The sequence below is a fragment of the Plecotus auritus genome (genome assembly GCF_963455305.1).
Source record: "Plecotus auritus genome assembly, chromosome: 14".
Taxonomy (NCBI): Eukaryota; Metazoa; Chordata; class Mammalia; order Chiroptera; family Vespertilionidae; genus Plecotus; species Plecotus auritus.
In genome coordinates this window covers 7,020,977-7,046,395 of record NC_137780.1, presented here as the reverse complement: position 1 = coordinate 7,046,395, position 25,419 = coordinate 7,020,977, and the positions used below count along the sequence as shown (strand labels likewise).

The window sequence follows — 25,419 nt, the reverse complement described above, 5'->3', positions numbered from 1 at the left end:
ACTCATGATACCAATTTTGATCATTTGGTTATGGCGATGACTACCAAATTTCTCTATTACACTTCTCTTTGTAATATGTAATTTGTGGCGAGTTGAGACTGTAAATATTATGTTCCACATCACACATTTACTTTTTAGTTTTAGCATCTTTTTAAAAAAATATATTTTATTGATTTTTTACAGAGAGGAATAGAGAGTTAGAAACACTGATGAGAGAGAAACATCAATCAGCTGCCTCCTGAACACTCCCTCCTGGGGATGTGCCCGCAACCAAGGTACATGCCCTTGACTGGAATCGAACCTGGGACCCTTGAGTCTGCAGGCCAACGCTCTATCCACTGAGCCAAACTGGTCAGGGATAGTTTTACAATCTTTTGATGATTCTTGCCTAAGTCAAAATTTTCATTGAGCAATAACTCACATATAAAATGTACTACTTTCAAGTGTACAATTCAGTGGTTTCAAGTCTACTCACAAAGCTGTGCAACCATCACCATGATCTGATTCCAAAACCTTTTCCTCACCGCAAAAAGAAGCCCTGCCCCCCTTAGCAACCATTCCCCTTTCCTACGCTCCCTTCAGCCTCTGGGAACCACTCATCTACTCTCTGTCCCTAAGGACTTGGCCATTTCAGGAAAATGGAAACCCACAATATATGGCCCTTTGGGTCTGGCTTCTTTCATTTAACATATTTTCAAGCTTCATCCATAGGATAGTTTTAATCAACACTTCATTCCTTTTTATTTACCTAAGTCAATTATTATTAGGATTTTTGAAAAATTATATTTTAAACACATAGTTCTGTCTACGTGTATGGGTCCACATCATTTTTACCATCCTTTGTCAGGAAGCTCGTTAAGAAAACTGCACCGGGGAAGTGACTGCAATAGGCAGGGTTCCCTTCCCCTGGAGTCTCTCCCATCTCAGATCACAGGTCACCCTCCCGGGGTTCCCTGGCCCTGGCCTCCTGGCCACTCCAACAAACAGCTTTGTGCGCGTCTCCGCCCGTCACCCGTAGGCTCCGCCCCCTCCCCAGGTGTCCCTCCCCGGCGGCCCCAGGGGAGGAAGTGACGCACCGGAAGTGTCCCTGATCCCCTCGCAGTGGGGGAAGGAATTAAATCCCCAAGATGGCGGCGGCGGCGGAGGAGAGGATGGCTGAGGAAGGAGGCGGCGGCTACGGCGACAGCGGCCCCTCTTCGGCCATCGGCTCTACCCAGCGGTTGCCCCCTCCGCCCGCGCCGCAGCCCCCGCAGCCGGGCTCCCAGACGCCCCCAGCCCCGGCGCTGGCCCCGGACCAGCTGCCTCAAAACAACACGCTGGTGGCGCTGCCCATCGTAGCCATCGAGAACATCCTCAGCTTTATGTCCTACGACGAGATTAGCCAGCTCCGCCTGGTGAGGCACCCCCCACCCGCCGGGACCCCGCCGGCCCGAGATCTGGGGAGGGACGGAGAGGGGAGCGCGGCCCTCCCGCCCTAAAGTCTCCCCACCTCTCGGCGCCTGTCAGCGGGGTTTGTCCCGAGACCGCCCTTGCTTCGGGGCCGGGGGCGACTCTCTGGGGCCACTTCGCCCCCACCCAAGAGGCGGGGCGGGAGGTGGAGGGAGTGGGGCTCTCCATCTCTGCCCGGCCTGAGCGGGGACACCCGAGGGGGCTCGTCGGGTGCCCTTTGTAGGCCACCCCCAGCCCGGCCAGGTTTGGGGGACAAAACTCCCAAGGAGGCAGAATGACCCCGCGACCCAGCCAGGGCCGGTCTGTCTGCTAGAGGGACTTACTGTCCCCCCTTGTTGGAGAAGATCACGTAGGGTCGGTGGGTTCTCCCCACATCGGGCCGAGGTTCGGGGAACTGGAGGCCCTTGCCGGCCGCTGCGCCCCGACATTTACGCCCCCCCCCCCCCCCCCGCCAGTGAAGCGACTTGCCCCTTGACCCGGGGTCTCTCGCTGGCAGTTCATCTTCTAACTAGTGGCCAGCTGCGGGAGAGGTCTTCGCCCTGCAATCACAGCAGTCCGGCCACCAGTGACTTACAAAAAGGATGACTTGGCCTTTGGGGTTTTATTTCACGCCAGAGGGTTGGCTGGAGGTTTGATGCATGTCTTAGTTCAGACGTGTTTTGCTTCCTTTCCGTGAATTTATGTCAAGTGGCAAGGAGGAGATGAAGGGGGTGGACATCTTGAAGTGATTGCAGCCCGAGGCTGTGTAGACGCTCAATCTGTGGTTGGGATTGTTTTTAAGAGGACAAAGACGTGTTTCTGAATGTGCTGTGTCTGGCATTTTCTTACTAACCAATAGGTGTATTTCAGGGTTAAACCTCCAGTTTAAAATGGATTGTAATGGCATTTTTTAAAAGGAAATCACCCAATTTTTTTTAAACAAAGCTTATTGATATTAATTCAAACTGATGACTGATTTTATTTTTCTAGTCAACACAGCAGTTCATTCCAGCCTGCAGGATGGAAAATTCTTCAGTTGAAAAGTGTATTTCAAAATGGGTTGTCCCTGACTTTTCAACATATCTCACCCTTAGAATTTCATGTAGAATCTTAAATATTTCTTCAAATTTGTATAAAGAATGGTGTTTGAGCAGAGGCATGCATGGTGTCTGGGCATACATAACATTTGAATTGAGCCTTTCAAGCCAGACAATAGCTTTGCAAAGCTTGGAATGGTCACAGTTCTGCTTTATATAAGTGTTGAGGAAAACTGGGGGTTTCGTTCTTTTGTTAGCTGTTTTACTTTTTTAAAAATTAAAAACATTTTTAAAGGGGGAGAACTAGCCCATTCTAGGGGACAGTTAAAACACATCCCACAATCTATATATTTAGTTGCATTCTGAATTTTTAAGCAACTATCTCTCCTAACCTTTTAAGGGTACAGACTTGTAGTTTCAAAGATTTTTTCACAAGGAGCCCTTCCTGACCAACCCTCCGAGCCCCCCACCCCAAAGATGCTGCAGCCAGTTTTACATCTCCGAGATGTGTTTTTGTCTACTTGAGCAAAAGGGAACTTACTCATTTCTTTACGTGAGGTTAATGGGTAATTCGTCCATTAAATGAATACTCTCTTGCGGGGGGGTGGGGGGGTGGAGATGCCTTTAGTTTTAGATTCTTTGGTTTGGTGTCATAGGGTACAATTTAGGTTAACGTTTTCTTTCTAGCTACTAGATGTCAGCATTAAATTTAATTATGCCCTTTAGATGAAATTGGCGGTCTAGAGACAGTGCTGGTGGGTGCTCTACATGCCTTTTCTATTTAAGTGGGCATTTGTACCTTAAGAGTTGTTTGCCAAAAAATCCAGGAACTTTAGTACGTATGGTGTTATGAAGCATAGAAATTACATAGTTCCTTTGTTATTTTTTAGGGGAATTAAGGCTGGATATGGTTGGAAGGAATTGGTTTCATGAGCTAAATGTCAGCTACTCGGCCTTATTGGCTAGTTTATGGATGGTTCAGGTGTTTGTTTTTCCTCCTTCCCAGCTGACTGCCTGGTTAGGACCTCAGTCATAATTCTGTTAGCATCTAAATTAGAGAACAGGTACTTAATATTCGATATTTTCTTTAAAAGATTTGCTCTATGTTGAAATTGCTAACGTAACATTTCTCAGTGATTTGTGCACTTAGGTTGATAACAAGCTTTGCCTCCTGTCGCTGTGAATAATGAAATTTGACTCTCCATTCCAGTCATTTCCAAAGGACTGGCCAAGTGCCTTATTAAGTCCTTTGTTTGCTTTTCTGCCATCGAGTTGCTCCAAAAATGTACCCAGAGCTTGGAAATCCTGGTTACACAGGACTTTAAGTAGTTACCTTTAAGTATTTAATTCCTCTAGTGTATTTAAAATTATTTGCCTGGACTCAACTTTTGTAATGACAAAACCTGTACTTTGAGTTGTTTTTCTAGTAAGTCAGACAAACTTGTGCTGATGCAGCAGTAGACGGTCACCGAGGCCCTTTGACAGGCATGAGAGTGTTCGAAATGGGAGGCAAAGGTCAAGGAGCAGAGTAAAGCCACTTGGAAAGGACAGCACTGACTCGGGAGCAGGGGAGGCTTTCTGAGGTTTTAGGGAGATCCTATCAGATACTTTGTGGGGGGCAAGGGGAGTGCCTGTAAATGTAATAGAATCCTGATAGTGGCTCAGGACATACGTTTTCCTGAAGGTCAGATTCAGAAGTCTTGCGCATTATCTGGAATGAAACTTTTCTGTTGATAACAAAATATACAAATACATGCTTTTGTCTCGAGCACTCTAGCTAGTTAAATCTGTTACCCATTTGTAATTCCTTTCACATCTTTTCTTCCAATGTTAGAAAATTTCAGTTATAGAGAGGGTTGATGGGTAGGAAAATGAGAAACCATTACTTTTTTTTTTTTTAAACCAGGCAAGCTGTCTTCTTCCTATCTCTTGCTCTGTCTCAGTGGTTCTCAACTTCTTTGTTTCGAGACACCTTTACAATCTTAAAAGTTGCTGAGGACCCTAAGAGTTTACCTTAGAAATTTCTAGAAAGCACAAGCATATACAGTGTATCAGCTGTCAGAACAATGTCCTCAGATGTTGTGTTGCCTCTGGCGAACTCCACTGTATGTTGTGAGAGAACTGAGAGCGAACGTGGCAGGTAATACCTTAATATTATGCACATAGTTGGCCTCCCAAACTCAGGAAAGTACCTTGGGAACCCCAGGGGTTCCTCCACTGCTCCTCCTGCTGTGTCATAGAGAATACTCTCTTTCTTGCTGCTTTTCCTTTTTTCTTTACAATCTCATCACCAGGTCATTGATGTTATTCAGAGGTGCTTAAGTTCAAGTAAGAGACTGTAATATTTGGGGGGGGGGGGGGTAATTCCTTCTTCCTATAGATTCTAGTCTGAGAGTGAAGGGGCTCAGTCAGGAACTCTGTCAGTATCTTCACTGAAGCAGTGTTGCTTGAGCACACTCACAGCACCAGGACCACACGTGCAAGCAGACACGTACAAGGGTGTCGGCAATCGGGAGGGTTTATCAGGACAGGCTTCTTCAAGACATTGAGTTTTTATCCAGTGAGTAAAGGTAGAAGAATGTTCCTCTCAGAGAAACAAAACAACAACAACAGACGTATAGTGGAACAAAATAATTGCAGAAGGGTGTCTTAGATTAAAATGAGATTGGTTTTGGATGTGTGAAGTTTCAGATGTCCTGGACTAGTGATCAGACTCCCTCCTACTTTCTACCATTTTATTTCACAGACTTGTCAAATTTAAGAAACTGTTTTTGAGAATCTCTGGGGTTGACAACTTGTGGTGGAGGAAGCAAGTAAGGATGTTAAAAAAACAACAACAATAGCTTCTATCTCTTATCATCATTATTTCATTTAAAAAAAAAGGAGAGAGACCAGATATACCTGTATGTCCTGGTAAACTGAGAGCTGTGAATTCTTACAATGTTGAAGAAGGTACTATCTTAAAAGGATGGCTTCTGGCCCTCGCTGGTTTGGCTTAGTGGATAGAGCATCAGCCTGTGGACTGAAGGGTCCCGGGTTCCGTTCTCGTCAGGGGCACCTGCCCAGGTTGCGGGCTCGATCCCCAGTGCAGGAGGCAGCCGATCAATGATTGCCTCTCATCACTGATGTTTCTCTCTCTCCCCCTCTCCCTTCCTCTCTGAAATCAAAAATATTTTAAAAAAAGGATGCCTTGTGCAGCCTGGCTGGCATGGCTGAGTGGTTGAGCATTGACCTGTGAACCAGGAGGTCACGGTTTGATTCCCAGTTAGGGCACGTGCCCGGGTTGTGGGCTGGATCCCCGGTGGGGAGTGTGCAGGAGGCAGCCAATCAATGATTCTCTCTCACCATTGATGTTTCTATCTCCCTCTCCCTCCCTCTCTGAAGTCAGTAAATATATAGTAAAAAAATATATATGAAAAGAACTGTTTTCCTTAATAGCTTTAATTTGACATGTGATTTAGGACGTATCTATTATTTAATATTAGAGTACTAATGCTTTTATTAGCATAAACCAGTTTGATTTTTTTTGTCCCTGTATTCCCAGGAGAAAGCAAACTTGTATCAATAGTTTCAGCAGGTATTTGTCAAACATTTGTGCTTGGGTGTTATGAAAGAGAAAAAAGTATAAGACAGCCCCTGCCTGATTAACTTGATCTTGATACAGATTTATCTCACTCTCTTGCCCTGTCACCATCAACATCTGTACAATGAGAATTAATGTTCAGGTTGATAACTCTGAGTCACTGCAAAATTGTCAGGGATCAAAGAACAAACAAACAAATACTAAGTATTAGGTCTCATTAAGATAAAGATGCTGAGATATCTCAGAAACATAACTAAGTATATGGAGCATAGTTTCTAAATTATTACTAAGTTAAAATTTATTTAACATAGTTTTTATGTAACACTTTAGAGTTTACCAAATGATTTAGCATATATTGTTTCATTTAATCCTCATGATGTCCCTGAGTTAGATACTATCCACATTTTACAGGTGGCTGACTCCGGTTTTCAAATGGTAGCTGACTTGCTCAAGAGAGCATAAAGATTGGACTCAAATTTAGGTGTTTGGATCCTGTGCTCTTACTGTATATAAACATCATATTACTTAAAGATTCAAAATAGTTGAGCGTCTGCTACACATGTTTAGATTCTTTGGAGGACATTATAGTATCTGGAATAGAGAAACTGTCTATAGTTAACCCAAATCACTAGTAGAAATGAGTAAGAATTCTCATTCCAGTTATAGGTCGTATACACTAGCTCGAATATACATTTTTTAAACATATTTTTATTGATTTCAGAGAGGAAGGGAGAGGGAGAGATAGAAACATCGATGATGAGAGAGAATCATTGATTGGCTGCCTCCTGCATGCCCCCTACTGGGGATTGAGCCCACAGCCCAGGCATGTGCCCTTGGCTGGAATCGAACCCAGGATCCTTCAGTCCACAGGCTGATGCTCTATCCACTGAGCCAAGCCAGCTAGGGCTGAATATATATTTTTATCTTAAGAATTTCCCTTGTTTCAAACCATTAAAAACCTTTGAATATATTATCTTACTGATCTTCAGGACTACAGTTTCTGACCATATTAACGGGGATACATTTAGAACTATTAACAAATACCTAAATTAAAAGATAAGTTTTCCATCCCACAGGTGTGGCTCAGTGGTTGAACGTTGACCTATGAACCTGGAGGTCGTGGTTCCATTTCCGGTCAGGGCACATGCTCGGGTTGCGGGCTCGATCCCCAATGAGGGAGAGGAGGGTTGCCGGAGGCGGCCAATCAATGATTCTCTTGCATCATTGATGTTTCTATCTATCTCTCCCTCTCCCCTCCTCTCTGAAATTAATAAAAATATATTTTAAAAAAAGTTTTCCTTGCCTATACATATCAATTTTTAATGCATTATTGTCAGAATTGCAAAGTATGAGGGATTCACCCACATATGACTCAAGGATTCAGACCGTAAATGGGAACAATACTGGCACAGAGAACTTGCAGTGTTCAGTTATGAGTCTTAAGTTAATTGTCTGTCATTCATTTGATTATTACTTTCTAAAATTCTTCTTTCTCCTCCTCTCGCCCTGTAGGTTTGTAAAAGAATGGACTTGGTCTGCCAGAGAATGTTGAATCAGGGATTTCTAAAAGTGGAGAGGTACCATAATCTATGTCAGAAACAAGTCAAAGCACAACTCCCAAGGTGTGTCATGGCTAGCAATGGCAATGCTTTACAACTGGGGATTTTGTTTGTGTGTTTCCTGATTTGTGCTTGGGTGTTATGAGAGAGAAGAAAAAGAATTACTTTTAGTATCAGTATTTAAAATATGTTTTATTTGTTAAATAGTCATTCGTAGTAAAGGGGTACCCAGATCTCAGTAAGAGATATTTTACTGTAGTTTGCTCCCTCTCGTCATTTCTGTTCAACATTTTACTGGAGGTTCTAGCCTGGGCAGTTAGGGAAGAAAATGAAATAAAAGACATTCTTGTTGAAAAGAAGGCATTCCTCTCTCTGTTCACAGATGACATAATCTTGTATGTATGGAACCTTATACATAAGGAATACACTAATTAATTAATAGAGCTAATAAATGAGTTTGGTAGGGATATAGGATACAAGATTGATATACAAAAATCAATTCTATAATTGGATACACTAGCAATAAACAATTCAAAAAATGAAGAGGACAATCCCATTTATAATAGCACCGAAAATAATAAAATACTTAGTAATAAATATTACAAAACAAGTGCAGGACTTGCACACTGAAAACTACCAAACATTGTTAAAAGAATTTAAAGAGGAATTAGGTGGAAAGACATTCCATGCTGAGGGACTGGAAGATTTTCTATTAAGATGGCAATACTCCCTAAATTGTTTTGTACATTTAATGCAATCCCCCCAAAAAATCCTAGCTGTCTTTTTTGAAGATATTGGTAAGCTGATTTTACTATTTCTCTGGAAATACAAAAGACTCAGAATAATAAAAAACAATCTTGAGAAAGAACAGAGTTGTTGGAGGACTACCACTTTCCAATTTCAAAACTTACTACAAAGCGGTAATACAACAATGTGGTACTGACTCAAGGACACACATAGAGATCAGTGGAATCGAACTGAGAGTCCATAAAATAAACCTTACATTTTTAACAAGGGACAGTTCAGTGGGGAAAGAATAATGTTTTCAACAAATGATGCTGGGACAATGGGGTATCTACACACAAAAGAAGAAGGTTGGACTTCTTCACACCACATACAAAAGTTAATTCAAAACAGGTCATAGGCCTACCTGTAAATGTCAGTGCTATACTGTAAAACCCTTTAGATGAAATTGGGTCAGGCACTGGGTTCTTAGGTACGACACCCAAAGTTCAAGCAGCAGAAGAAAAAGGCAAACTGGACTTGATCACCATTTAAAACTTCTTTGCCTCAAAGGACAACATCAAGAAAGTGAAAAGACAGTCCACAGTTTGGGAGAAAATATTTGCAGCTTATACAGCTAATAAAGCACTTGTATCCAGATTGTCTGAGAAACTCTTAGAACTCAACAATAAAAAGACAAGCCAATTTAAAAACGGGCCAAGGATTTTCATAGACGTGTCTCCAGAGAAGACATGCTGAAGATCTGCAAGCCATGGAAGATGCTCAGCATCGTTAGTCATCAGGGCATGGCGAATCAGACACTAAGTAGGATGGCTCAAATGAAAAAGACAGACAGTGCTGGGAAGGGTGTGGGCAAACTGGGACATTCATAAATCACTGATGGAATTACAAAATGATGCAGCCATTTAGAAAACAGCTTGTTCCTCAAAAAGTTAAGCATAGTGATCCAGCAATTTCACTCCTAGGTATAGAACCAAGAGAAATTAAACTATGTGAACCCAAAAGCTTAGATAAGAATGTTCGCGGCAGCATTATTCATAACAGCCAAAAGGTAGGAACAACCCAGAAGTCCAACAGCTGATAAATAGATAACCAAAATAATATGACAGGTAATAGAATGTTCTTTGGCCATCACTGTGCTAAATGAGAGAAGATGTACACAGAATGCCACATACTGCACACATCCAGTTATCTGAAATGTCCAGAACAGGCAAATGCATAGAAACAGAAAGCAGATAGTGGTTGCCAGAGACTGGGGAATGGGAGTGACTGATAATGTGTATGGGCTTGCTTTCTGTAGTAATGAAAATGGTCTAATATTCGAGGTGATGATGGGTCCACAACTCTGAATACACCCAAACCGCTCAATTGTACATTTTAAACGTGGCTTTTATATCTGAATTATTTCTTAATAAAACTTTAACAAGTTTAAATGAGTTCTTTTATAGGCCAAAAGATGCAATCTCTATACGTCCAAGTGTAATTCTTTCATTTTTCTAATTTTTCTGATTCTAACAGCCATTAGGCTTGATTTAGGCCAAAAAAAAAACAAAACAAAATTTTTAAAAAATATATATTTTATTGATATTTTACAGAGAGGAAGGGAGAGGGATAGAGAGCTAGAAACATCGATGAGAGAGAAACATCGATCAGCTGCCTCCTGCACACCTCCCACTGGGGATGTGCCCGCAACCAAGTTACATGCCCTTGACCGGAATCGAATGCGGGACCCTTCAGTCCGCAGGCCGACGCTCTATCCACTGAGCCAAACCGGTTTCGGCCATAATTTTTTTTTTCTAAGTATTTTGTCAGTAAGTGCTAGTCGTTAGCTAAGATTTCTGGACATAATGATTTATTTATCCTTACAGTTGAATTATGATCCAATTGTAGATTTCTAATTGGACATGTAAATGTTCGGTTGTTTCATTAAGATGTTTGGATTGGTTAACGCTGTAGTCCAGAGCGCATCTTTAAAGGTTGCTTTTCTAATTATAGGAGAGAGTCAGAAAGGAGAAACCATTCATTAGCTCGTCATGCAGACATCCTTGCTGCGGTGGAAACAAGGCTTTCACTGTTAAATATGACTTTCATGAAGTATGTGGATTCCAATCTCTGTTGCTTCATCCCAGGAAAGGTAAAATAGAACTGCTTACTTAGAACAGCCGGATTGTACTATGTAAACTTCATTATAAAGTTACAGTGATTTTTAAATGTCAGAGTTGTTCCTAATGCCCTGGAATGAGTTTTTGTGGATGGATTTGTAGAGCTTCTTTCTGTACAGTACCTAATAGAAATATGAGTCATTTGTGTGTTCTTTATATTTAAAATGTTAATTATGAAATACACAGTAGGAGCCCTGCTGTTCTTTAGAGAAGCCTGTTAAGAGTTCATATTCAAGAAAAAAACTTTGAGCTTTCACTTTTTGTTAAGATGCCAGAGATACCGCAGCAATGAACAAGATAAGTATTGTCCTGCCTTCAAGATTGTTATAATTTAGGGGCGGGGGGTGGAGTGGGAGGGACAAGCTGGGTCTTGTTTTATTTGAGAAATGTTTCATGAGAACTTTATAAAACATCCAGATTTGAAAAGAATGAATAATTACATAGCAATATACTCAGAGCTAAATAATAGTGCTGTTTAACCCAGAAATAACTATATGTGGCATATTTGCTGTTACTAAGTTAAAAGGCCCCAGTATTTAGTATGCTACTCAAACCTTCAGTAGTATCATCCTTCTTGAATTGAGTGTAAATTCAGATGAACTGTGTCTTTATCCTTTTTTTTATATGGAAGGGTGGAGGTGGAATTAAAGGTCATTTTGCTACCTAGTACCAACATGGTTAGAACTAATTACTACCTAGTAAAATTGGAATGTTCTTTTTTTGTTATTTCCATAGATGATTAACATCGGCATTACTTTGTACGCACTTTCTCTATTTTCAATTTTATGTGGTATTTATTTGGGGGGGTATTCTGTTTCTTTTCACTTTATTTTAAATATTCTTTGGTATATCTCACTTTCCTCATATTAGCTACATTCCTTTTTTGTAGGATATTCTAAAAGGGTGACCAATTAGAAATTTTAAATTCTCATTATACACACACACATTTTTAAAATATATTTTTATTGATTTCAGAGAGGAAGGGAGAGAGAGAGAGAGATTGAAATATCAATGATGACAGAGAATTGGCTTCCTCCTGCACACCTCTCACTGGGGATCCAGCCTGCATCCCAGGCATGTGCCCTGACTGGGAATCGAACCATGACGTCCTGGTTCATAGTTCGATGTTCAACCACTGACCCACACCAGCCCGGCTAGATTCTGATTCTTAATGCCAGATTGTATCCTGATCTGATAGATAGGCCTTATCTCTTAAGTATTCCTGGGAAGTTCACTGAACTAGTTATCCCCTATAGCCTCATTTTTATTGCATATCTCATTGTTAAGAATATGAATATTTAAGAAACATCTTGCCGTTTTCATGACCCTCAGAGGCAATTCAGTCAGCTATTACTAACAAGAGTTGAGTTGTTTGGGCAGAGTCCAGTGGCCTTCAAAGCCCAAGGTAGTTAGTATCTGACCTTTATAGAAGTTGCTAATCTTTGTTCTAATTCATTAGGATTGTGTGATTGGAATGATGATCTTTACTGTCTAAACAAATGAGGTCAAATCCATTTGTTTTAGAAACCACTTGCAGACCTCTTGCTTCTAGTACCAAAATAAAAGGATAAAAACGAAATGGCAGCAGTGGAGAATGTCTTAAGTTTTCAAGGTGCAGTAGGTCCCCTTGGGCATTTGCTCTGGGCAGCTCCTTAACGGCAGCCTTGACCTTGCCCTCAGGAGAGGAGCAGTTGAAAAGGAATTTTGTGCCTAATTGTATCATATAGGCAGATACCTATCTCTTTCTCTTGCCATTGCCCTCATATTTATGAAATACTTTCTAATTCCCAGAGCATTTATATATATTATCGCGTTACTTTCCATCACAGCCATGCAAGCTGGATAGAAGTATCATCCCTATTTCATTGGTGAGAAAACTGAGGCCTAGAGCCTTAAGTGATGTGACAAAAGCGGCACTCAAGTTGTCCGATTTCTCAGTTGTGGGTCTTTACTGTTTTTTTCCATTTTCCCTTCACAATACCCATTGCTTCACAAGACCGTCTCTTAATTTCTTCTTCTCCTGTAAACCTGAACTTGACTGGACAGTTAAAAAATAATTTTTGTTTTAATCACCACACTAAATTCAGCTTGGATTATTTTGTTTCTTAAAAGTGCCATCTTAGTCCTAGCTGGTTTGGCTCAGTGGATAGAGCCTGCGGACTGAAGGGTTCCAGGTTCAATTCCAGTCAAGGGCACATGCCCAGATTGTGGGCCCGATCCCCAGTGTGGGGCATGCAGGAGGCAGCCAATCAATGATTCTTTCTCATCATTGATGTTTCTCTCTCTCCCTCTTCCTTCCTCTCTGAAATCAATCAGTTTTTTTAAGTGCCATCTTATTTACAAAAACAGGCACAAGTCAGATAGGGACCTAGTTGCTGACCCCGACCACTACATTGATATCCATTCATCTTCTCTCCAAACTAAGGGGGTTCACATTGTTGGCTTATTCCTATACACATTTCTCCAATCTTCTTTCTATCTGACATATAGAAGTAAACTTTTTACAGTAAGCTTATGGTCAGTGTCAGCGTTCACATACACATGTGAGCAGAGGCCAACCATTTTGAGAGAATGGTTAGTTGGCCTCTGTACTGTAGTACAGATCTCAAATCAGGATATTTAACATTGATACAATTAAAATTAAATATCTCATTGATAACCCATATTTAGATTTCATCACTTATCCCAATAATACCTTCCTAACTATTCTTTTCTCAGTCCAGAATCCAGTCCAGAGTCATACATGGCCTTTTATTCTTCTTTAGTGTGGAATAGTTGTCTACTGTTTCCTTTTTTTAAATTTTTTATTGATATTCTACAGAGAGGAAGGGAGAGGGATAAAGAACTAGAAACATCAATGAGAGAAACATCGATCAGCTGCCTCCTGCACACCTCCCACTGGGGATGTGCCCGCAACCAAGGTACATGCCCTTGACCGGAATCGAACCCAGAACCCTTCAGTCCACAGGCCGACGCTCTATCCACTGAGCCAAACCGGTTTCGGCTACACTTTGTTTCTTGATCTAAATTTTTTAAGAAAATGGGTCTTTTTTTTTTTTTTAATTTTTTACAGAGAGAAAGGGAGAGGGATAGAGAGAAACATCAATGAGAGAGAAACATTGATCAGCTGCCTCCTGCACGCCCCCTACTGTGCCTGCAACCAAGGTACATGCCCTTGACCAGAATCGAACCTGGGACCCTTGAGTCCGCAGGCCAATGCTCTATCCACTGAACCAAACCGGTTAGGGCGAAAATGGGTCATTTTGAAGAGTATTCTCTAATATGAGTTTATGTTTCCAGAATGTTGTATTTTTGTGTCCTTTAAGTTTGATTTTAGTGTGATGACATTCTTAAAAATCAAATCAATTTATTCTCATATTGAATTTTTAGGTCCCTCCCCTCGCATCCCCTGACAGCCATCTTGGCTCACTAGGGAGTTCTGATAACCTTTTTTGGACTCCATCCTATATAATAAAAGGCTAATATGCAAATTGTCCCCTCTACCGGGAGTTTGGGAGTTTGACCAGGGGCCCCCCACCCCGATTGGGGGCGGGGCTGGCCGGCCAACCTCCGGTGTCCCCTCCCCACAGCTGCCTGGCCTGATTGGGGCGGGCTAGCCGAACCCTACCCATGCACGAATTCATGCACCGGGCCTCTAGTTCTTTAATATAAGCAGAGAGTAGAGAATCACCAGCCAGGGCAATTACTGTGCCAGTTTAAACATATGCATGATAGAGTGAACCGTAATGTTAGGAATGTGATGACTGGTCACTGTATTTGGTTTCTCTCATACAATTTTAAAACTTAGAAGTATTTTTCATAACTAATATTTTATTATCATCTCAAACCCGGGCAGGATTCAGCATGTGGCACATTATGTGAAACGTGTAGAAAGAGCCTCTCGCACTATTTATCCTGTGGGATTTTATGGTTTCCTATCAGGACTCAGCAGCCTGCGTAAGGAGAAGGTAGATAATAAATTGTTCCTGAGTTGGGTGCTGGCCAGGTAAATGCAACAAGAGGAATGAGTGGGATTTGAAGTGGTTTGAGATATCGTGGTGGCAATCATTTCGTGATTAACCCACAATTGGGGGAGGTAAAGGCCCTTTGGAATAGATGTCATCCGCACTGGAGTTTTCAGAGATGTGAATTACTGTCTTCAGGTCTGTGCTGGAGCCAGGGGAAGGATGAAGGATAAACTCCCAGGGAGTAAAGCGGAGGGTAAAATTGCCCTAAGAGGGTTCAGTTACTATTCCAGAAAGAGAATTAGGATTTTCAGAATTTTGTTTCTTCTCCCTGTATGCTATGCCGGTATGCTAGTGTTTCCCCATTGCAGTTACCATGAAATGAAAAAGGCTCTCTTGCTACCCTTTGGTGACAGCAAGCTAGTGGGATTTGAGGAGACCTCATTCTAATCCATAGCAAGTTTTAGAGAAACAAAACCTCCAGGGACAGAGCACGGTGGCAGTGTAGACGAGAGGAGGCGGTCAAGCAGGGTTCCTGGGGGTCTGGGAGACACATTCGGGCTAGAGTGAAGTGGGTTTGGAGGATTAGCAGAATATGGGTGTGGGTAATCCCTCTAGTCCTGCTTGCACATAGGATTTAATGTCTTAGTTTAGTCCTCTGGTTTTTAGCATGTGTATATCCCTCTTTGTGGGATTTTTTTTTAATACATTTCTCCCCAGTTACACTGTGATTTTCTTCAGGGCAGGAGCTATATTCATCCTGATTCTTTAGCCCAGCACACTGCCTGGTACTTATTACATGTAAGTATGAAACACACAAAGTATTCTAACAAGGCCAAAGCCATGCGTTCCAGATGGTAATATTATCAATGGTCAGTACATCAGTTAAATCATCCTACAGATTTTTACAGGAATTGCAGAACAAGCAGTCACTTCTCTCCCTATTTAACTATTTTCATATACATATATATATCTCGAAAGTGCTAATGAGAGCTCGTTGTTTTAGGTCATTGATGAGATTTACCGTGTGTTGAGATATGTCAACTCTACCAGAGCCCCTCAGCGAGCTCATGAAGTGCTTCAGGAGCTAAGGGACATTTCCTCCATGGCCATGGAGTACTTTGATGAGAAGATTGTTCCAATTCTGAAGAGGAAACTACCAGGATCAGATGTGTCTGGAAGACTCATGGGCTCGCCCCCAGGTACCCCTTGACTTGACTGTGTTCGGTGTGTCATGTTCCTGTGTAGATGAGATAACCTGCTCTTTCCCCGTTCAATCATGTATCTGAACTTCCCTGTGTCTGTAAACATGTATCTGCAACATCATCTTTAATGACGCACTGATTATAGACCATACCTGATGTGACTGACATTTGTCTCTAGTTTTTCAGTATTTAAACTACACTCTAAAGAACAGTCTTGTGGCTAAATTTTTGTACATATCCATACCTATGGACCTAAAATAAATTTATTACAGTAAAATTGCTCAGTGAAAAGCTATATGTAGATATATTTTTTGATGTTTCCAACTAGTTAATATTCATTATCCTAAAACAGTTGAATATACCAGATAAAATTCTTCATGGAAATATCCAGTTAATCATTTCAGCCCCAGAGTGCCCGGATGCTACTTCAAAGGACAGGGTGCCTGGGCTGTTGTGAACACTGCCGCTTCTGTGGTAGCTGTTTTACAAAAGGACATGGGGCCCAGAGATCTGTGCCTTTATCTCCTGAAGGACAAACTGTTCAGTGTTCTCAGTCCTTGCAAATGTTTTTTTAAAACTTTGATAAAACATGTTGTTTGAGTAGTTAGCTCCCTGGAGTACTTACTCAGTGGGGTAACTGAGTGCCTCTCTGTAATTTAGCCTATGGCATCTCAGCATTAATAACATACCTACTGTTTTTTGAGTACTTAATATGCGCACAGCACTGTACTGTGTCCTGTGGAGACTAAAAGGAAGTGTAATACGTGGTATCTGCCCTCAAGGATCTTACTGTTCCAAAAGGTAAGACATATCCAGACCCAAAGTTCAGTTGTCGTAGGCAACAGAAATATTTTAAAGGAGTGTCCATTTAAATGCCAAATGAGAGCAGAGACAGAATCTTAAGATCAGATCATTGTTGGCTGGACTGATAAGACTTCACAAGAGGTAAAACTGACCTGAGCACTAATGAATGAGTAGAAGTTGGATAAACAGAGAGAGAAGGAAAATCTGGTATTTAGATGAACAAGGAGGAAAATAGCATGGGGTTAGGGTATCAACAGATCCCTCTGGTCCTTTTAGAAAACCTTCAGGAGATAAGATGGTGGTTGTTGTTTTGTAAAACAGGTTATTAGTTTAAAATAGTGATTTTTATGTCCGTGTGACATTGTATTATTCCTAACACAGAATAGTTCCAGAGCCTTCCTGCACGTGTCAGAAAGTCTCCATGAAAAGTCTCCATGATCGTCAGGAGCGGTGTCCATTTGTCCTTGAAGTTGGGGCTTTAGCATGTAACTAATGCAGTGAGAATTTAAGAACATGATAGGTCTACGTCTGACTCCAATGTTTATGTTGGCTTCGGTGAAATAAGATAGAAATTTTATTTTCTTACTAGGTCCAAAAGTGTTTTATAGTATTTTAAATCCAAGTTTATGCCATTAAATGTTCCCCTCCATTTGCTGGCAATCCATACATTGCCACATGAACATAAGAATCAGAATTCAGACTCATTTATAGTTAAAACCAAGTGTCTGAGTAGAGTAATCCCGTAGACAAACTAGATTGCAAAGAAGAAATTATCAGACCTGGTAGAAGGACATTCCGTTTCAAAGTAAGATTAGTTAATGAAGTGTTACTGGTAGCGTGAAATGTTAAGTGATTAACTGGCCGTTTTAAACTATTTTCCCACAGTTCCAGGACCTTCTGCAGCCCTAACAACAATGCAGCTCCTCTCCAAGCAAAACCCTTCAAGACAAGAGGTTACCAAACTCCAGCAGCAGGTTAAGACAAACGGTGCTGGCGTGACTGTTCTCAGGCGTGAAATTTCTGAGCTCCGCACCAAAGTGCAAGAACAACAGAAACAGCTTCAGGACCAGGACCAGAAACTGCTAGAGCAGACCCAGATCATAGGTGAACAGAACGCACGGCTGGCAGAGCTGGAGCGCAAACTGCGAGAAGTCATGGAAAGCGCTGTAGGAAACCCCTCAGGGTCTGGGCAGAGTGAAGAGTCTCCCCGGAAACGGAAAAAGGCAGCAGAAGCCATAGACTCCCTTAGGAAGTCCAAACGTCTCCGGAGCAGAAAGTGAATGGGAACGTGCTCCCGGCTCCCGAGGAAGGCCTGGCTTAGTAGCTTGAGCAGTCATGCATATCAGGACACCGTGAGCAACATGGCGTCCCCTAGGCTTCTAGGCGCTCAGAACACAACTTCAACTTGAACTCTCACGGTTGGGACATTCTTTCCCCGCTTCTCCTGGTTGAACTGACGCACAGAACCTTTTTACTTTGCAATAGATTTGTACTAACCAGACCTATTCTATCATGTTTTGAGGAGTTAACTTTTTTTCTGTGCAGCTCTGTTTAAAGTAAGTTTATTTGTTTCTGCATATATGCACATTACTTAAGGATCTTAAACCAGTCTTGACAGACTAGAAGTTTAATACAGAAAATGTCCTGTTCACTTGAAAGAAAAGACCTACTTTTTAAATGGACAGTATCTTGTTTAAAAAAAAAAAAAGTTGACTTTTTGTTATAAGTGACCTTTGTCTGGAATGTCTGAAAAGTAGTAAATGCTTTTTGGTATTGAAGTAATGGGTAACTAAAACGGACTTCCATAGTATTGACTGTAGAAGGGACCTCTACAGTATTGACTATATATTTTTATAAACTACTGGCAAGGGATTTATGCAGTTATATCATGTTTTCAGTTCTCTCTGGGGCCACGTCGTACGTTTGCATGGATGGATGCATGCATTGCCTAGGCAACTCACTTAAAAAGCTCTTGCACTGGTATTGATCTTGAACCTCTATATTCTCCACTTGTTAGAGCAGCGCTGAGTTCATTTAAGCACTTAACATCTGCCACCACGACAGCTGGCCTCTGGGGGAGGGGCTGTGAGTCCATTTGTCCTCCAGTTTTACAGGAACAATAGAGCATTAAAGCCCATTGCTTTATCTGTTCTCTGTAGGGTCCAGGTACACTGGCTAAGGCAGAACCCCAAATCCAAGGCTCTCTCTATCGATATCAGACCTCTGATTACTAGTACTTTTCCTTACTCACCACTGTGTGTGCTCCTTGATCAAGTGTGATGACCAGTGGGGTGAGTAGGGGACCCAACCTATGGGATGCAGTTTTGCCATTGAAAGAAAGTTCATTGAGGAACACTGTTCTACGAAAAAGCGTTTTGATCATTTCATTTCTGGGAGATAACCTGAGGGAAGTTTTCTTGTATTAACTTCAAGCTTTCCTTGTCCTCAACTTTAAACAAAAGCTTTAATTTCGTTTGCACTCCTGTGTTGAGCTTGTAACTGGAAAAGCATGTCTTGCACTGTTCGACCTTCTAAGCGGTCACTTTAACAGCCTCCAGATTGTGTGCAGTGGCTATTTCCCCAGTTGTATATTTTTGAGACATTCAGATATTACTGTTCTAGTTTTATTTTAATGTACTAAATTATGTCATTATTTGACTATTGTTTTAAACAACTGTTGCCTTGGGCTTCAGTTATTTAAAATAAATTTAGGTGTAATGTAGAAAACTGTCCCTTTCCAGGTGGGAATTAGTACCTGTATAAAAACCTAAGGTTTTGGTAAGTACCTTAGTTGAATAAAAGCACAAAGTGGTCACCTTTTTTTATCCGTCCAACATGACATGGTTCTGCATCCTTCAGATTAACCTCACCAAATGGAACTTTTTCTGACCCATTTTTTATATTGTCCTTACATAATATTGTCCTTAGATTTTGATCAATTCTATGTCTAACTTTGAAATTCCATTTACGATGTAGTATGTTTTCAATGAAAAAACCATAAAGTAACTTCCAAGTGTTTCATGGTTTGTTGGGAAGGTAATTTTAAAATAAACAATTTCCAAAAAAGATTTGTCAGCCAAGGTCATCCATAAAAGTCCCTGTCTGGAACTCATTTTCTCAGCAGGTCTCATTTTTTGTAATCATAGGATTTAGCCATATTGTCATAACTCTGGAAGAGGCCTAATGGAATACGCATGGCCTTTAGCAGTCTGCTTTCCTGGCAACAGGAAGACTTTTTTAAGTAACAAAGTACATGTTTACAGGTTTACAAAGTATGATTCTTATGCATCAAAGGGATCTAACCTCAGATGGTTTCTTTAATAGTTGTTAATGAATTCTTTCAAGTTGCCTGGGTTTCTTTAGAAACTATCTAGACACCCTAAATGTATCTGTAGTCTTCCACTAGCGAACACGAGTATTTGGCTTTCATTACAAGCTTTTACACATTAGAAGGTAGATTTTGTTTTGAAATCCAAATTTCTACAGTGTACACTTGTAATCACCTGTCGGTAAGATTAATGAGTTGCGATTGTTAACGCATGAATGTTCCATAACAGTTGGAGAATAAAACAGTACAGTTCTGTTGTTTAAGTCTTAAATCTTACTTAGACCATCTAGCTAAAACATGTTATGGTATTGCCTTGACCGATTTAGTAGCCTTTATACTTGCTTTTGGATAGCATAATGGTATTTAAGGTTCAACAAATCACAAATTTTTTTGATCAGCTTAAACTGACATATGTTGTAGGTAAATTGCAAACTAGTCTCCCAGAGAGAGAACCATCCTGCCTGGATCTTACGTCAATAATGTAAATGCCACAATGTCAATGTCCTAGAACCATGGTCGGCAAACTGCGGCTCACGAACCACATGCAGCTCTTTGGACCCTTGAGTGTGGCTCTTCCACAAAATACCATGGCCTGGGCGAGTCTATTTTGAAGAAGTGGCGTTAGAAGAAGTTTAAGTTTAAAAAATGTGGCTCTCAAAAGAAATTTTAATCGTTGTCCTGTGGATATTTGGCTCTGTTGACTAATGAGTTTGCCGACCACTGCTCTAGAACAACATTTCATGAAATACTGTCATCTTCCTTGGCTGGTTTTCAGAGAAGATGTCTCTGTTTTAATGGGTCATTCCCACTTAAAAGGTGATTATGGTACAACAGTGCAGACAGATCCAAGGTGAAAAGGCATATATAAGAGAAAAAGAAGACTGCCCCCACAGGATCCTCGGCTTATCTCCTACATGGACTTGGCCTGGTTTCCACATGGGCTGAAATATGAATTTCTTTCAGAACCTGAGGTTAGAGAACCTGCTGTTTTTTTAAGCTCCTCTTTTGATGTCCAGAGCCTGGAAATAGCGGGGCAAACACAAGTGTATTCAGAGTAACAGTGCTGTAAAAATGACTGGGGTGCCATGCAGTTTGAAGCCACTGGTTTTGGAAGCAACTTCTTTTTGTAAACCATGTTTTTTGGAGTATTGAACTTTATAGGGGCTTGCCTTAATCTCTACTTAGTAGTTCCGAGATGTATGCTCTATTATTCTACTTGTTAAAATGTTAAGATATTCTATGTAGCCCCAAAGGTGGGTAAAAGTATAAATAATGCCTAAATAAATAAGCTAAAAGGTGTCACTACAGCTGGATTTTTGGGAGAAAATGAACATATAAACATAGGCTATGTATAATAAAAACAATGGCACCTTAAGATTGCACTATTTTATGCATTATTTTCTATGCCATTTCATAGCCTGCACTTTAATCTCCAAAGAAATGATGTATGATGTCCCAGTTGTCCCTTATTATTGATAAACTTTTTCTTAAGACAGGGCACTTAGTTCTATTTTACTATACTGAATCAGTTTCTTGGATGTGATTCCTTTTTTTGAGTTCTCTATTTCCTTAGCCATAATATTTTCTAGGATCTAGGAACTCCCTATCTTGTCGGTGTCCACCAGTATATAATTTTAATTTACTGTAATGTAAAATCTCATACTTGGTGATCAGCACGTTTTTATATCCTGCTCTAGGCTTGAGTACCAGGGTGTTAACACTTAAACCGTCTACAAGTGTCATATGCCGTAAGATTTGAAGCCGGGAATAAAAGACATTCTGAAAAGAAACATCCTATATAATGCAGCCTCTTGCAAACAGCTGTTTCCCGTATAAATCCAATTTGACATGCCATCCAATTCTTTGGCAAGTTAAAACCACTTAAATGTAACAAAATCCAATAGCCTGCCATTCTGAAGCGAATTATTTTTCAGATAAAGTGATCTACAAAATGAAACTAGCAATTAGTTGGCTGCTGTGTACCATGATTTTATTTTTAATAGCAATATACATATAATCATGATAAATATGATAGGCTCAAGTCATGGTGGCCTTTGTTAGCTCCCTAAGAATCTGTTAAATTTCTGAAATCAAATAAAGTAAATCCAAAGTTTTCCTGTTGTGTCTGAAGAGAATGATGGGGTTTAGAAGCATATTGGTAATCTACTAGGTCCACGGCCAAAGTATACAGGTCCATATTCAAAACTATACCAAAAGTCTAGAAGTGTTCAAAACTCCGTTATGTGGTACCATGTCTGTTTACTTATGCTCATGAGCAACAATAAACTGCCAGTTTACCTTCTGGAATTTTCGTTGTTATAACCTAATTCAGTTATTGGAAAGTGAAAAACACCTCCCAGTCACACAACAGGGTACGGAAATAAATGTGTTGTTACCAGCGCTGCCTCTTTCTTTGTATGTCATGGGCAAAGGGTTGTGGAGTCTACTTCGCACAAATGCCATGGGGATAGCTCGCTGCCTCTTGAAGCGGTCGAGTGGGTGTTTTACATGTTATCCGAGTCCTCAGCTGCTCTATGAGGTGGGTTTTTCTCTAGGTAGGGATGTTCAAATTTGGGTTAAGCAACACGTCCACGATGCTATACAAGTAAATGCCAGACCTCCCTGCCTCCAAAGCTGCTGTACTTCCTGCTACATCCACTACACTAAATTCTACAATAGCTGGGAGCATGAAACGAGAGTACATCAATTCTAAACTTAGGAATAAATATATAGATGAGCATCCTATACATCCACTAGAAGTAGTCAGTGTCCAAATCCCTTGTGTTAAGAGTAACATTCAGAACTTAAAATCTGGAAAAGGCGGGGCTCAGAGGAGGCAGTGGTTCCACCCGAGGCATACAGGCAGAAAGAATTGTGAGGGCTTCTAGAACCTGTAATCTTAAGGAGGAGGCAGTCCTAGCGGATGTGGTCTGAAGCCCTCACTGGTCCACAGTCGCTTTACTCTATGCTGCCCATCAGTACAAAACTAGTGACCGCTGATTTTTTTTTTTTTTTTTTTTTTGCCCTGCCAGGAACAATACTGGTTTTCTTTTCAAAATTCCTTCCAGCTCCAAAACTATTCCAAATTCCAATGTAATCACACACATTAATCTCACCCCCTTCTGTAAAGATGGGACTGGTAAATGGCTCAGAACCAAATTCGCAGGAAGAGCTTGGATACGTGCTTTAGCCTCTTTGTCTAGAACTTAGATGTTCAGAAAAGAGGTCACAGATGACTTTGTGCTGCAGGGTGAGGGTGACAGAAGTGGGACCAGTTATCCCAGCACCACCTCTTCACTCTAGTCACCCAGACATGACAGAAGCAGGAAGAGAAAGGCTGCTGCAGCCTCCTGGGTCTGATCAGGGTGGAATCTTTAGTTCCATTGCCTACGTAATACACTCACGTTGCTAGGAAACCAAGGACCTTTACCAATGTTATTACTCTAAAACAAACAAGTGGAAAATAAAAAATCTGCATGGAAGGACACCTTGATTGCAAAAGTATGATCTGCTTACCTCACCTGCAATTTCCTACTGGCATCAGGAACTACTGGGACTCACCTTAGCTTTTCACAGCAGACTGGAGAGCATCTTTCTGGAATAACTGGTATGATGGCCCAACGACAAATGACCTGGCAAGAATAAGGAAAAGGTGGGAAAGCTAGATAACACATTAAGGACTTTTTAAAAAGTATTTCTATTGATTTCAGAGGGGAAGGGAGCAGGAGAGAGAGAGACAACAACATCCATGATGAGAGAGAATCATGGATCGGCTGCTTCCTGCACACCCCACACTGAAGATCAAGCCTGCAACCAGGCATGTGCCCTGACCTGGAATCGAATGGTGGCCTCCTGCTTCATAGGTGGAGGCACAACCATTGAGCCATGCTGGCCAGGCAGAACTTTTAAAATTCCTAACTAAATATGCCTGTGTCATCAAAATATTTGTCAATCCACACAAGAATGCTGGAGCCAAATCCTTTTCCTTCCCTTTAGAATGTCAAAATCCACATTCCATTCAAATGTAAGAGATAAAGAAAAGGGAGGTGTAAATAAAAACATTCCCTTCTGCCCTGGCTGGTGTTGCTCAATGGATAGAGTGCTGGCCTGCAGACTAAAAGGTCCCAGGTTTGATTCCAGTCATGGGCACGTGCCCAGGTTGTGGGCTCGATCCCCAGTGGGGGGGCGTGCAGGAGGCAGCTGATCCACGATTCTTGCTCATCACTGATGTTTCTATCTTCCTCTCCCTTCATCCCTGAAATCAATAAAAAAAATACATTTTTTAAAAAGCGATTTAAAAATAAAAACAAAAAACAACATTCCCTCCCAAGCTTTGCCCTTAGACTCCTACTTACTCTCCTACAATGTAATCATTTTAGGATGTCTTTCTAAACATATTTCATGCATATGCAAGGAAACATATATATGTATTATACATACACACACTCCCAAACCTGGTGTTTTGCATTTAATAGTACATCTTGGAGGTTAATTCATATTGACACATAAAGAACTTCCTCGCCCTAACCATTTTGGCTCAGTGGTTAGAGCATTGGCCTGGGGACTGAAGGGTCCCAGGTTTGATTCTGGTCAAGGGCATGTACCTTGGTTGCGGGCACATCCCCAGTAGGGGGTGTGCAGGAGGCAGCTGATCGATGTTTCTCTCTCATCGATGTTTCTAACTCTCTATCCCTCTCCCTTCCTCTCTATAAAAAATCAATAAAATATGTTTTTAAGAAAGAACTTCCTCATTCTTTTCACTGGTGGTATAGTACAACATTGTATGGTTAATTGCATGTATAGTCAGCCCTCTGTACCCATAGGTTCTACTTCCTCAGATTCAACTGATCAAGGATTAAAAATACTTGAAAAATAAGTATTTTAATACTTTTTACTGACTGAACATGTACATTTTCTCTGGTGATTATTCCTTAAACAATACAGTGTAACAACTATTTACATAGCATTGATTAGGTATGTTAAGTAATCTGGAGATGAGTTAAAGTATACAGGAGGATTATGTAGGTTATATGCAAATACTACACCATCCTATATAATAAAGAGGTAATATGCAAATTGAGCATCACACCCTCCCACATGATGGCTGCCCCCATGTGGTCACAAAATGGCCACAAGATGGCCGGCAGGGGAGGGCAGTTGGGGGCGACCAGGTTGGCAGAGGAGGGCAGTTGGGGGCAACCAGGCTGGCAGGGGAGGGCAGTTAGGGGCTACCAGGCAGGCAGGGGAGGGCAGTTGGGGGTGATCAGGCCATCAGGGGAGGGCAGTTGGGGGGCAATTGGGCTGGCAGGGAGCAGTTAAGTGTTGATCAGGCTGGCAGGGGAGTGATTAGGGGGTGATCAGGCTGGCAGGCAGAAGTGGTTCAGGGCAATCAGGCAGGCAGGCAAGCAAGCAGTTGGGAGCCAGCAGTTCGGGACTGTGAGGGGGATGTCCGACTGCTGGTTTAGGCCTGATCCCTATGGCAGTCAGACATCCCTCAAGGGGTCCCAGATTGAAGAGGGTGCAGGCTGGGCTGAGGGACACACACCCCTCCCTGCCAGTGCACCAATTCTGTACACCAGGCCTCTAGTTTTATATATGGGGCTT

At 41.4% G+C, this 25,419-nt stretch overlaps 1 protein-coding gene across 1 annotated transcript; it reads left to right on the top strand.

Annotated features, from left to right (window-relative positions):
* The first annotated feature begins 1,093 nt into the window (after positions 1 to 1,093).
* Positions 1,094 to 22,213, top strand: FBXO28 (F-box protein 28). Its single transcript, XM_080651344.1, has 5 exons — positions 1,094 to 1,394; positions 7,561 to 7,670; positions 10,347 to 10,485; positions 15,485 to 15,680; positions 17,373 to 22,213. The coding sequence occupies exons 1-5, from the start codon at positions 1,128 to 1,130 to the stop codon at positions 17,765 to 17,767; spliced, it is 1,107 nt and encodes a 368-aa protein (XP_080507470.1). The 5' UTR covers positions 1,094 to 1,127; the 3' UTR covers positions 17,768 to 22,213.
* Positions 22,214 to 25,419: the final 3,206 nt, after the last annotated feature.